This window comes from Neodiprion lecontei, chromosome 4 (genome assembly GCF_021901455.1).
Source record: "Neodiprion lecontei isolate iyNeoLeco1 chromosome 4, iyNeoLeco1.1, whole genome shotgun sequence".
Taxonomy (NCBI): Eukaryota; Metazoa; Arthropoda; class Insecta; order Hymenoptera; family Diprionidae; genus Neodiprion; species Neodiprion lecontei.
Genome location: NC_060263.1, coordinates 2,615,344 through 2,628,900, shown reverse-complemented (window position 1 = coordinate 2,628,900; position 13,557 = coordinate 2,615,344). Strand labels below are relative to the sequence as shown.

Here is a 13,557-nt window from a genome sequence, read left to right as displayed (position 1 = left end):
GGCTAATAGGATTATCGCTTACTGACAGATAATATATTAAAAGTTGTTAGTGCACCTGTTGAGTGATGTGTGCAGTGCGTAGTAATAGACACCTTCTTTTTACTGGGAAGTAGTAAAAATTCACAAATTGCGCATACCGGCAGAGACCATAATTGTTTCATTCATATATGTATAATGCAGTAGAACGATCAGTTGATAGACAGTTAACAGAAGATAGCAGAATAGTATGCAACGGTGATTTAGTTTTTGTCAACTTGCTTCGGTTTTTGGTTAATCGTCCTTAGGTTAGGAAGGAATTCCAGTGTAATGACCACTGATACTATATGCATATCACTGGTAATGACAAAGAGGTTAGGATGGTTATTGTTATTTTACATTTAGTTACGTTGGGTAATAAACACGATTTGAAAATTCATTGCTTTATTGAATTGCAGGCGTTTCGTTTTTTTTTTTTTTGTTTGCCATCGATTAATCATTCTAAAATTATCACATTACAGACACGAATGGCCTCATCATACACAATCCTATGATGCGTTTTCCACTGAATCAAAAAACCACAGTAAAAGACTCTGCCAACACAAATTACTTGTTAGACGATATGGATCCGTTGCTAAGATCGGCAGGTATAAGTGATGTGTCCATAAAAATCTGAGGATAATACTCAATATCATGGTGCGGAATTTCTCAAGAAAGAAAAAACAGGTGATCATCTGTACAAGCTTCTTAATTTCGTATGGTATTCATCGCAGATCAGCAGCATCTGCTTCGATGTCTTTGTTTTTTCACTTTTAATCAGAAAATAAAAACGGTACAAGAACCTAAGATTTGCCTCTGATTTCACAGGACACTGCAGCCTGATGTTCTCGAAGCCATATCTGACATGAGCTTGGTACCGAAAACAACAGTACCGACGCCGAAGTCAAACTCTGAAAGCCTGTTGCCTAAAGCTGGTGAGGAAAAGTTTCTATTAGTTTCTCACAAAAATAAAATAATGAGTCCTCCACAGGACCTATATCGCAATTTTCCATTTCTGCAATAAGTCGCAGGAGTTTTGTTCGATTTTACATTTTCTGATTAACATGGAAAATATTTGAAGACTGGGTCTTGCAGATCTATCAGAACAAAACCACCCCATGGAACGTCTCCATTGTACATGCTGAAGCACGATTCATCTGCATCTGACATATATCATGTATGATTGCTTAGATATATCGTCAAAGTTGAGCCTTAATTTTTTTTTTTTTGCTATTTTTGGGCTGCAGAAACCTTAAGTCTCAGAATCGATTCCTAGGAGCATTTTCCGATTAACCGAGGCCTCAGGATCCCAAAAAACTGTATTTTTTCATTTCTTGATTTACTGATCCCAGCAACTTTAGACTACATGCACAGTTGTTTTATTCCTCCACAAAATTACGTCGATATAGGACACAAACGAATGGATTTCAGGGTTTTGACAAATCGCTCAAGATTTCGCAATAATGCGAACGTTATCGAAGAATTACATACCCGTGTTTTTGCGTTAGAAAAAGGTGGTGTTCATTTGGCAAAGTTGCTTACAATAAGGCGCTCTACAACTCCAGTCTTATTGCCTTCAAATAGGCGCTTCAGTTTCGAGTAAATCTGTTAGCCTGTAATTAGGTGCTTTCACTTTGAGTAAATTTAATTATCTGATACCAGGCGCTTGTACTATCAAGCTATGCATAAAGTGAACTGCGGTGACTTACGGTAAGAAGCGGGCGTAAATACTTTACTCCAAAAACCGACCCCGAGGGTTTCAGGTCTATTGATACCGAAAATATTAAATTGAGAATCAAATTATTGAAAACTGTATTCAGGAAGGCTCGAATCTGTCTCGCTAATGACACTAATTAGTCCAGAACTTAATTATTAATTAAGAACGTAATTATTTGAAATTGTAACAAATCAGAGAGAGTTAAGATTCCGACTAAGATCCATCCACGCGAAAGATTAATATTACCAAGCAGAGAAATTGAGCTTGAAAAGTCACCTCTCGCTTTAAATCGTAATTCATTCCTTACGTTGGTCCGGGTTAGTCGAGGTCGAAATCCTATGAATATTAATGCCACATATTAATCTCAATTGCATCGTCGTGTGCCGCCGAGATCACGCCCGAATTTTCACGGTGAATTAAATCCATCACGGACCTGCCCTCATTTGTCATACATAGTGCTTCTAAGGTGTCGTAACTCATACTTCCTCGTCACGACGTTCTGAAAACGACCGTATTCTAATTCAAACTACTTTTTTCATTTAGCTAAGCTGTCGCATGCTAGGCTAGTTGTAAAAATTTAAATTTCCATAATTCTCCAAAGAACCGTTCCGTCGAATAAACTCTTTGTTTGTTTTTTTTTTTTGTCTTTTAATTGCTGACCGTCGAATATTGGTCATTTTTCTTCGAACGATGAACGAGACCATCCGATCTAAGAGGCATTCTTATTACAGGCAGATCGCACCCACGGTGCACGACCAGAGACGATGCATCCAAGGGACACAGCTGCAGATGGTTCGAGTTTTGGTGGGGACCAAAGAAGTCGGGGCCCGCGCTTACGATTACTCACATGTGTATAGGAAGGTGCGCGTCGATCACTTTGCCCTGGTATACCTGTGGAGGATCTCCGGTACCGGACGGGATCTACTTAGGCCCGAAGGCTCGGCGCGATTCAGTAGACCCGTTGACGTCCGCACTTCGCCCAGTCTGCTACCAGCTTCGTTTCAATTCGAATTGGCGACAATCTCTGCAGTACGCACCGAAAACGACAGTTGATCATCCTCTGCCCCCCACCGGACACGAAGAAATTATTTGACGAGCTGGTCACGTACGATCAGGTAAGTGATACACCGTCTCGTCACACGGTTATTTTTCAACAGTCATTCGTACATACGAATGCATTTACCGAGCGGTTTTCCCGCACGAGAATTTAAGTCATACGCATACAGCCCGAAATTTCCTTAGTCGTATTGCATACGGGAGGAGATTTGAATTCGTTGATGAAAATACGGTTAATGATCGGACGTTACCTGTGAGTTTGTATATTAAATCGCGCCTCGGAGGTTTACCCGTTATCCGTCCCATTTAGTGTAAAAATCGAAAATTTATTCAGATTATTTTTAATACTTGTGGAAACTGTGATTCAATTTTTATCAATCCTGTCGTTTATAATACTTGTTTACGAGTATTGATAATTACTCCAACTACCTGCAAACGTCCACGATGCACTTCTTTTCATGTGCTTAGAGAATGTAGTATCCCTTTATGAATTGTCCTAAAGGATACCCTTGAAGAATCTTGATTTGAAAAGTTTCATTTATAACTACGACTTGAATACGAATCTACTATGGCAAAAAATCTATCCGGCTAGGTAACAGGTGGAGAACCACACTTGAAACCAGTAAAAATGACATTTGATGTAGACATTTACGAGTGGTGATAATGTTTGTTTTAACCTTTCGGCAACGAAATCGTTTCGGTTTGCATTCTTCTAACTCATCGTCAGCCCAGCGATGAAATTATATGGTATCAATCTTGCCGTGCAAGATAGAGCAATGCCAATTGCATACCTGCGTAGGTGGATTAAAATTCACCGAATCCGATTGGGGGTTTGGAAAACTCCATTGATTGAGCTCTCTATGACCCAATTACATCTAATGGGAAATATTATCGATAGGATCGAAAAAGCCCAATACAAACATAATTACAAAGTGATTAGGTCTATTAGCAGAGGTAGAACACAGCAGATATCCTTGTCGGAATTCAGATCGACGGAAAAAAAACCAGATCTGCTACAGTTTTTCTTGCATACCGGAGTCAAATGTTGACTGAATGACAAATTATTAGAAACAGGTTTACCATGTAAGCGTGTAATAAATAAGGATTAGAATACTAACGGAAATCATATTCGTCGAGCGTTTGATAAAGGTGTATTATCGAGTCGTTAGATAGACGAGGAGATACTTTTAAGCTGGATTCTTGTTTACCGACGTAAAAAGAATACCGAAAGTTAGAGCAATATTAATTTCCCATCAGTTTATCGTGATAAACAACAATGAACTCAATTCTGAATTAGACAATTGGAATAACAGGGTATCTAAAAGCTTTAAGAAGGATTTTCCTTCGCGTTTCAATTAATCCCATGTTTTGTTGTTCGGTAGTAAAACCAAGATCGATCAAAGATCCCCGTCGCGCCTGGTTGTGCAGGCGGGTCCATTAGCGTTTCAACCTTTTCCAATTGAATTGTCTGAGCGCCATTAGCACAGAGCGCTAATTGATAAATTTCCCTGAAAGCTAACGACCTTCATTTAAATTCAATCGAAATATCCGTCACCGAGAATACAAACACGAGCTCGCTTGCTCGCTCCTACGACTCTGGACTACTAATAGCAAACAAACCGATGATGTGTTGCCGATCCAGCGTTCAGCCAATGAGTCCCGTCGGGTTGTCGACAGATTCTCGCAGATTCTCGACTTCCCATCGGCGTGAGAACAACTCCGGACCGATATCGCTTTTACAAGAGTATCCGGATTCGAAAATTGCGTTAGTAACGCATGCCTACCGCTGCAGTTGCATTCGGTAAAATATGTTAAAAATTCCGGCTCTATAACTTGTTTACACGGTTTGCGCAAAGCAAGCCGACCGATCATCGGGCTGTTTTCAAAGCTGCTGGCGTAGTTGTTGAAATTTTATGACGACAATCTCGCACTGTAATAACAATAATATTTAAAGTATCAGTTGCAGCCGTGATAGTAGTCAAACATTGAAACAGCTCGTGACTCGTTATTCTGGTATTCGGACATCGTATCAACGCCTCTACAGTAATTGATGTACATAATATGGATGCAGGTATAGGTGTACATAGATAGGTACATATCTGCTGTCTCATCATCGCGACAACTGTTCTTTGATACATTTTTTTTTTTTTTACTTATTTTTTATCCGCAGTTCTTTGACTGGTATGAATAATGAATCGCGCAAACTGTTATTACGTTTCACGGCGTGTACGGTTCTACCGCAGGATCACGATATCCTCTGAAGGGATTCGTCGCAACCTTCGCGCAATGAAGATATTTCGATCTAAAAATAAATTCACTTTGCACATAAAAAGGGAAGTAATCATCAACGACCTCGGCCCACCGTCACGTGTCCATTGTGGTTTTTTCGATGCATCGCTGGACCTCTTCAGCATTTGCATTCGTTCCTGATGTCAACTCTAAAAGTAGAAGTTGAACGATTAAAGGCTCGTGAGATCCTCGTCGCTGCTGCAGAAACAGGCGAAAAATTACATTAACCAGCCATGAAAAAAAAAATGTTCTTTTTGCCTTATTCATCATCTTTGCCGTTAATCGCTTGGTAACTTGTAATTAACGCTTGTCCCATAACTCGGCAATTATTTCTTTAGCCAATCGCTCATATAGTCGTTCTCTTCCTTTTGCTTGTCGGAGTTTGGATTAAAAGCTTTTAGCGAGTTTAACATTCACGGTGCTTTACTTAGTTTCGATAATCGCGCGTTTATCCTAAGCGCGTAAGTCATCGACCCCATTAATCGAACGCGTTATAATATAAAGAGGTTCGTCGTTGATTCTTTCCTGTTGAGCTTTTGTCACGAATCAACGACATTCCCATACTAGTTTAGCAAGCTCAAAATACCAAATAAATTGCTGGAGAGTGAGAACAGGTTCGTCGTTTCGATACACTGCACAGACAGACGTGCCGGTATCGCGCCTCGAAATTCACCGCAGACGTTAATCGGTCTGCGGACGAATCGAGAATAAAGTAATAAGGGGGTGCATTGCTCGATTCGGGAGACGGTGATCCCTGTTTTAAGCCACTCCCGAAGGCCAACCGGTTCTTTGTTCTGCATTTTTGACATATACGCGTACGACGCGATGATGAAGAGAGTGCAGTTTCCAAACTACGAGGAACGCACCGCGTTATATGCTGCGGTATGAAGTATGTGGAAATTCGATTCAACCTCAGAGTTTGTTACGATTGTTACGTTCTGAATTGGTGCCCTTACGCCTTGTGATAATTCACCTCCTTAATCAGGCATCGTGCTCGTAAATTATACGCGAGGACACACGTGCAGTTTACGGTTTGGGAACAACGGTTATCACATCGTGACTTAGTCTGCTCCCCGATCGTTTGCGGCTTTATTGCACAAGTGCAGAGCGGCGCAGGGTCCGAATCCTTGTGAAGGCGATCGAGTTATTTTATTTATTTTTTTTTTCTCCTCGTTCGTTATCGGGAGGGCGAGAGAAATTTTTCTCAACATCGTTAAGATAATTATACACGTTGGGCGCGGTCGAATTGCAAGTGAAAGCACCGGTACAAGGACGCGTAATTTGGGTGTATAATATCTGCACGGTTGCAGCTTCTTCTCCATCGCGAAGCAAAATTTGCATCTCCGAATCTCTGATCGCCACCGGAATGGCTTTTAGAACGATAATATTGAAATATAAAATGCTAATTGTCTGAACTACGGTTGGCTATACGTACCTACATATATATATATCTTAAGGCCCGCAAAGTGGGCCTAATTTTAGGTGTACCGTATATACATCCGCGGACTGTTGTACGTACGTGAGGTATTGACTAATTAGCTTGCACCTCGACATGGGCCCAACCCAAGACCGTAATCTTTGATCCGTCTAACTTGTTAATGCCGTCTTGGTCTCTGCAGCAGTGATCAATTGTATTTTTATTCTCGCCCCGCTCGAAATATATAGGTTTATAATTTATATGTATGTATTTTAAGATACCGGTTTTTTTTTTTTTTTATCGTGGGGTTAGAGATTGTTATTGAACACGGGTTACGCGGTTCGACGAGGCCTTTGGTTCCCTCCTTATGCAGCGGCGATCATAGTTGCGAATATTCCGGACCTTGCGGGTCATTTTCAATACAGCGAACTCGGTATCGGCCAGGCTCGTACGATTTTCTTGGCATCTATATGTACGTAGGTTTTACTTGTCCTCGTATTGTACGACAATGAGGATAGACTGCTACCTTGTCTGCGTTGCACGCGTGTACGAAAGCTTTGCGCAATACGCACTTTGGTTATTATTCAAGACTCGAATGAAATCAAACGGCATGAAATCAAGGGCGGGAGAATAGAATTTTCTATTCCATGTCATCATAGCTGAGGCTAATATTATAACGCGAAAAACGTGCCCATTGTATTTGTAATATGCGATGAAATACCCGATGCGCATCCAATTCAATGAAATCGACTCGCGATTAGTTCGGAGCATCCTTGCATTTGGTCAAGGTTTGTTTATTTGTAACATATACCGGAGAATGTTTCATTAGCATCTTTATTACTGTTCTACATGTTTCCTCCGGTTTTTCAATTTCACACCACAATGTCGTTACGGCTTGGAAATTTGCCTATTTACAGTAATGTTCATTAACGTCTTGGGCTTTCGGCTAACTTGTTTTCCGCCCTAAAAAAACGCAAGTCTCGATTCCATACAAATTATGTGACAACGACTGGCGATGCAGCCTACGTGAGATATTGGGAGTCATTGTCACACAATTCGTATGGAATCGAGACTCGCGTTTTGTTTCGGACTAAAAACAAGTTAGCCGGAAGCCCAAGGTGTTAATGAACATTTCTGTACATACGTTCTACGTATAAAGCTCACCAGTCCTGTGTAGTTTCAACAAGTCGACACAGCTCTGGACTGATGTGTGCGTTGATACAGGCACATTCAACTTTTTACTACAAATATTAGTTTTGGCACATTCTTGGACCGTTAATTCGCCAGCTGTAGCGGAAAAGTTGGCAAAAAAAGGATATTAAAGAATGAAGGTTACATTCCCGGTTAGTTATAGCGGATTCTCCTACCTTTTACAAAGATGCTTTTCTAAAGCGATTCCTCACGCTGTCCGAAATCCGGTTGAGAAACGATTGATCCTTTACGTTGAAAAAGGAATTTTGTACATATTTTTGTAAATAATAATACATGTACAGTGACCATTATTGTACCCACGGGCAATTTTGTTCTTATCTAAAGACAAGGTGATTTTATTTTCAAAGGTAATACAAACCGCACGGAAACCGGTTTCAAATATATGGCGCTTATTTAATACCCTTTTTATACATCTACGATGCATATACACCGCCGCAGACGTGTCGAGTGCCACTAAACCTTGTCAAAGGCATAGATCATCGGAAATACCAGAATATCCTATATGTATATACTTACGTATACTTACGATTTCACGGTCCAACACTCGATTAGATAAATGTTACTATAAACGAAAGTTACTCCAAGTTACGCCGCGTGTGAATTATAGTTAAACGTGATTTAAAATCCTCTAGAACTAAATTTCAAATGAAATCCGGAGAATTCGCGGAATTACTGGAATCCTATAAAGGCTCGACATATTTTTTCTCCCTCTTCTTTTTTCCCGTGTTTGAACAAAATTCACCTATGTTTAACAAATCGTTATTCAAATGAATCATCGGTAATGAATTAACCGAGATCGTTATGCCGCATATTCAACGCATCTCTCCGTGGAAAAGTGGTGCGGATTGTATGTGTATGCATATACCTATACGCGGATGTGTATATTCTTTTCTCGAAAAACCGGTAATCTTCGATTGGACAGTTTGGAATGATACTTTGTTGAATATTGGAACTGAGATACCTCTTTCCTTCTCTTTCTCTCTCTCTTTCTCTATAAATCTGCACTGCAGAAGAATAATTGAAACACCTGAGAAATAAAGCTCCACCCGAATCGTGAAATTTATTTTACTCTCCACAAGTGCTTATTAAAGTTCGTTCGTTAGGGGCACAGAGAGCCTCAGATTAGCATATATTATTATACTAAACTGGTGCCACTCAACGCGGCTAGTAATTTCGGGCCAAGTTACCGAGGATTAAAGTCATAAATTCACGGTAATATCCACCGGATGTCATAAGTGCCGTGTACAGCGATAAATAACACGTGTAAGACTTGCTTCCTGATGGGTTGAAGGAATCATCGTGAACTGATATGGCGCAATCAAGTAGATGGTCAGCAACGAATATTCTAACGGTACTGATGACGTATGTCTAAATTTAGTATATTTTCAAGTTCTTTGAGTGGAACGTTCGCCCGTTGTAAAGACTCCTACAAAATCGAGGATCTGAAAATCATGTCGTCGATGATGATGCGTGTCAAGCTTGACTGTAATTTATGCCCAATCCGAGTACGCCGAACTCTAAAAAAATACAGGCTATCTATGATACGAGACCACATTCAAATGTTGTTATAAATTAAATAAAAAGAGACGGGGAAAAAACGAAAATTGAAATTTAGATTAGGATTGTTTAATTCATACGTGTATAATCGCGAGTTAAACGGAGGCCGGACCCACGCAGAATTGTATGCGAAAGCGAATGATCGATAGGCGGGATAACCAGAGAACAACGCTCTCCTTACTCCCATATCGATCGACAGGTGTATGAAAATGATAATCGCAACGTTCGACATTTGAATAATTCGAATCTCTGCTCGTCGTTTACAGAGCCGCAATGGTCAACGGCCGACGAGTCCAGAGGCCTTACCTCATCGTGATCCTCTTCATCGCGCAGGTAAGCTTATCAGCTAAATCCCGCATCTCTCGATCTCAATTCTCTTCTTAATCCGATTGGCATGTTTGTTTCCACGTCGTATTTTCCAGGCGCTCGATGATTCCGGAGTCAAAGGTCACGGCCGCATGATGGACCCGCCATCCCGCAACAGCATGTGGCGGTTCGGATTTCCAAATCCCGTCAATTACAACGACAACGAACTCTTCTGCGGCGGGTATGCAGGTTCGTCTTAGCTTCCAGTATCATGTTTCTCGACTGGTCCGAGAGCCTGTAATGCGATTCGATATTCGTTATAGTTATACTCTAGTCAACGGTTTGTTTCCGTTTCTTTGAGGACAGTTCAATGGGTCCAGAACCAGGGTCAGTGCGGAATATGTGGGGACGCCTACCACACGAGTGAGCCTCGCCCCCACGAAGCTGGAGGTGAATTCGCAAAGGGGACGATAGTCAGGCATTACACAGTCGGTCAGGTAATTTTTTTTATTTTTTTTATTCTTCAAAGATGTATAATTATTTAAGTAATGATCGTGTCGACTCGAAAGGAGAGAATTTGTCCTCGTACAACCACATTGATGTGAAAATTGCGAGGAAAATGAGAGCTGTGTAAAGGTAAATCGTATGGATTGCTGTTCCCGGATAGGAGAAATGAGTTCTGTACACCAGGCCTCGTCGCACAACGACTTGTCATAATTGCAAATCTAATTTATCCAGGAAATAGAAATTGAGATTGAGCTGACGGCGAACCACTGGGGACGTTTCGAGCTGTATTTGTGCCCTAACAACAACCCGAACAGCGAGGCGACCCAGGAATGCTTTGACAGGTATAACTGCCCGATGCAGGAAAATGTTTTGTTCGCACTACTGACTCGAAAATCGAGAAAGAAAATGAACATTAAAAGTATTCCTTTAAAGATATCCTCTCTACTTGTCTGGAACAAACGATGTGCAGTTCGTTATTCCAACGGACAGTGACAAGAAAGCTATCTTTCGATACCAGGTCGTTTTGCCGCCATACATCACCTGCTCACAGTGTGTAATTCAGTGGAATTATTATACAGGTAATAATCACGCGATGTCAAGGTATCGGTCGTCCAAGGCAAAACGTTTCTCAACAATTCATCTTCACAGGTAACATGTGGGGACTTTGCGACAATGGAACGGAAGCTGTCGGTTGTGGACAACCTGAGACATTCAGGAATTGCGCGGATGTTAGCATAGTCACCAGCACAGCCGGAGTACCGCCACTCTTTGTGCAACAGGACAATCCGTTCTTGCTCTACTACAGAGACTATCGTGCACCGAACAATATCTTCCCATTAGTGATTAGGTAGCCGTGCTGATATATCGAGTTGCGACTTGAGAGTCTAACATTTGCACTCATTTTACGTCGATTAACTTTGCGAATATTTTAAATTCTCCAGGTCCCAAGTTTGCGTACCGACACCGCTGTACCGTCGTATTCCAGGAATGGACGAATGGTGCCAAACAAACTGCCTTCGGTATCCACCAAATTGTCCCGAAAGCATATGTCAATGCCCGTAAGCATTTTCTCGTGAATTGAAATTTGATGGACGACGTTATTGGTCGGTAAAAAATTGACCGATTGGTGGTTTGTTTGCTTGCAGAAACACTTGTGACGCTATTGGTGAAATTGAGGCTAAAGCTGGCGCTGACGTTTACTGCTTGGACAAGTGTTTGGTCTATCCATCAGATTGTCCAGCCCACCGTTGTCGCTGCTATTAAATTTTGTTTGGCACACCTTGATTAGGAACATGACGAATTGAGAATCCCTGAATTCTTCAAGCGCACCACAATGGTCTGGATTATCCCTGCACCAACGTTCATTCTAACGTTCTACACCTCTCTCAAAATTATGACGCAATCTCTCTACCGTTTCGTTTCTATTTTCCGTTAGAAAAGTTCCCACTATTACGCATTTGTACAGATCTTTTAAGCCTGGATTAAAAATACACTTGAAGAATTAACTGGCGTGGGCGTTAAAATGAGAATTAAATACTCGGGATGAGCGTTTATGACATTGTTATTTCCCCTTGGGGTTTTTAAATTGTACAATTTCATTAACATTTCCAGAGTCTATTGTCTGACCTTCGTTAATCCTCTAACTTCGATATTGTGAAGACTCTGAAAGGTGTCTTTATGGCAGGATGAATCAGAGTTTGGACGGTTATAGTTCTCTTATGGTTCTTGAACTCGATGAATTTTTCTGCTACCAAACGATTGTTTTCGTGAACCTCTGGATGCTGCACATACTCGTCAAGCTGCAAAGTTAAAAATAACATATTCATTGCCAAAAATCGAACGATTAATATGAGTTCAAGTATTTTTCCAAGGTCCTTGAATTCGAGAGACTTTCAGGTAAGTAGGGAAATGATTAACGATTGATAAATCTTGGTTCAAAATTGTGAATAACAAATACGTAGAGTGAAAAAATTCGAAACATATATAACTATACCGAAAGTTAGTGCATCGTCAAGAATATTTTCGTACCTTCATCCAGACACAATCTGTTATCTCACGATTGCATTTGGTGATTTCATAACTGCGAGGAGTGAGACAGGCGACCATGTAGATATCTGAACATCCGTAAGCGAAGCGATGTGCGTGACGGAATGAAAGAATGTGTTTGAATTCGGCTTCTATTCCAGTTTCCTCCATGACTTCTCGCTCGGCAGCAACAGTTATATCCTCACCTGATAGAATAGGACGGTTAAAAAAGAAAAATTTATACGATAATACTTGTGCTGTATTATTATAATAAAACTGAATGGCATGAGCAGACCTGGTTCGACGTAACCACCCGGAAACTTCCACATTGGGGTGACAACACTGTATTTCTCTTTGACGACCAAAATCTCGTCCGTATCTTCATTATAGACGATGGCTCCGACTCCCAGTAGAGTGTGGGCATAGGGCGGTATATTGCAGGTTTGGTCTGTGGGCAACCAGCGATAAAGGGTGACCCAGTCATCCCTCGCGTGATGAAATTTGAACCCATTTTTAGTGAGGTCCGGAATCCAATCTGACTGCTCGAGCCCCACGCGAAACCATATCGCCCTTCGGTTTTCCGTTATCCACTGGTCCAGGGAAGCTGAAGCATTTTATGACGCTGCGTTACGAAGAGGGTGGAAGAATACGACCGTCGCCAAGTAGGGTGAAAACGATTCCATGGTAAGTTTTATGAGAAGGGCGAAGGCGAGGGCGTCGAATCTGTTTCATGAATTTCAATGATAATCAGCCAATCGATGACTATGCAATATGATTTGGATGAACGAGCAAATAAGCGATAAACAACAAGAGAGCTCCTTACCTTTCAGGCATTTTGAAAACGCGCCAGAATCGCACGGCTCGAGTGTTGAATCGACGGTTATGCCGTTGAAGCGGTCTTTAGAGCCTTTAAATATAGAAGACGTAGCTGTGCTTCGCGCCATGTTAGATCTACTTACATAATCTGTCACTCCTGACAATGTGGATCGTTGCGGAATTCTCAATATCTTAGCTAGTCCTACCGCGACGCTGTACATTTATCGGCTGACCGAGTGATGCCGCTGATTATCCCTTATCTGCTGCGAGTAATCATCTGCGTCTAAATATTTACGGTTGAATATAATACGCAGACTTTATAACCTATTCCCCGTAGTCTGGTCCGAAACTTTTACTCGCGAGCGACCGCATCGTCGACTAGTTTACTACGCGTTATTATTTTCTCATGTTGCGTTAATCGCATTAATTATGTAACCGTTTTTCATAGACTTGGGATCAACTTTATCACTCGTTGAATGTCTACCGACCGCTCGACGCTTGCCGGACTTTGGCAATACAACGACCACACTTGATGCTTCCCCATTCTTGCATTCGGGACGTGCCAATTACTTTTCAATGATTTGCGTATGTTACGCAGATATGCGTCGCGGGTTTAAGAGGATACCCTGGTCGATTTCAA

The 13,557-nt window shown here is 41.3% G+C and overlaps 2 protein-coding genes across 3 annotated transcripts; one reads left to right on the top strand and one right to left on the bottom strand.

Annotated features, from left to right (window-relative positions):
- The first annotated feature begins 25 nt into the window (after positions 1-25).
- LOC107225590 lies at positions 26-11,581 on the top strand. The gene is made up of 12 exons (XM_015666106.2): positions 26-350; positions 498-702; positions 844-950; positions 2,464-2,847; positions 9,530-9,596; positions 9,686-9,818; positions 9,936-10,066; positions 10,308-10,417; positions 10,509-10,654; positions 10,725-10,923; positions 11,018-11,134; positions 11,222-11,581. Exons 5-12 carry the CDS (start codon positions 9,537-9,539, stop codon positions 11,337-11,339), a joined length of 1,014 nt encoding a protein of 337 aa, XP_015521592.1. The 5' UTR covers positions 26-350; positions 498-702; positions 844-950; positions 2,464-2,847; positions 9,530-9,536; the 3' UTR covers positions 11,340-11,581.
- LOC107225591 (nucleoside diphosphate-linked moiety X motif 6) lies at positions 9,317-13,495 on the bottom strand. 2 transcript variants are annotated; one of them, XM_046739040.1, is made up of 5 exons: positions 12,925-13,489; positions 12,397-12,705; positions 12,105-12,307; positions 11,703-11,875; positions 9,317-9,864 (listed from the first exon to the last, which is right to left on the bottom strand). In XM_046739040.1, the coding sequence occupies exons 1-4, from the start codon at positions 13,136-13,138 to the stop codon at positions 11,708-11,710; spliced, it is 894 nt and encodes a 297-aa protein (XP_046594996.1). In that variant the 5' UTR covers positions 13,139-13,489; the 3' UTR covers positions 9,317-9,864; positions 11,703-11,707. The 2 variants fall into 2 exon arrangements, with proteins under 2 accessions (XP_046594996.1, XP_015521593.1); XM_015666107.2 differs by lacking the exon at positions 9,317-9,864 and having other exon boundaries at positions 11,620-11,875; positions 12,925-13,495.
- Between the last annotated feature and the right edge of the window lie 62 nt (positions 13,496-13,557).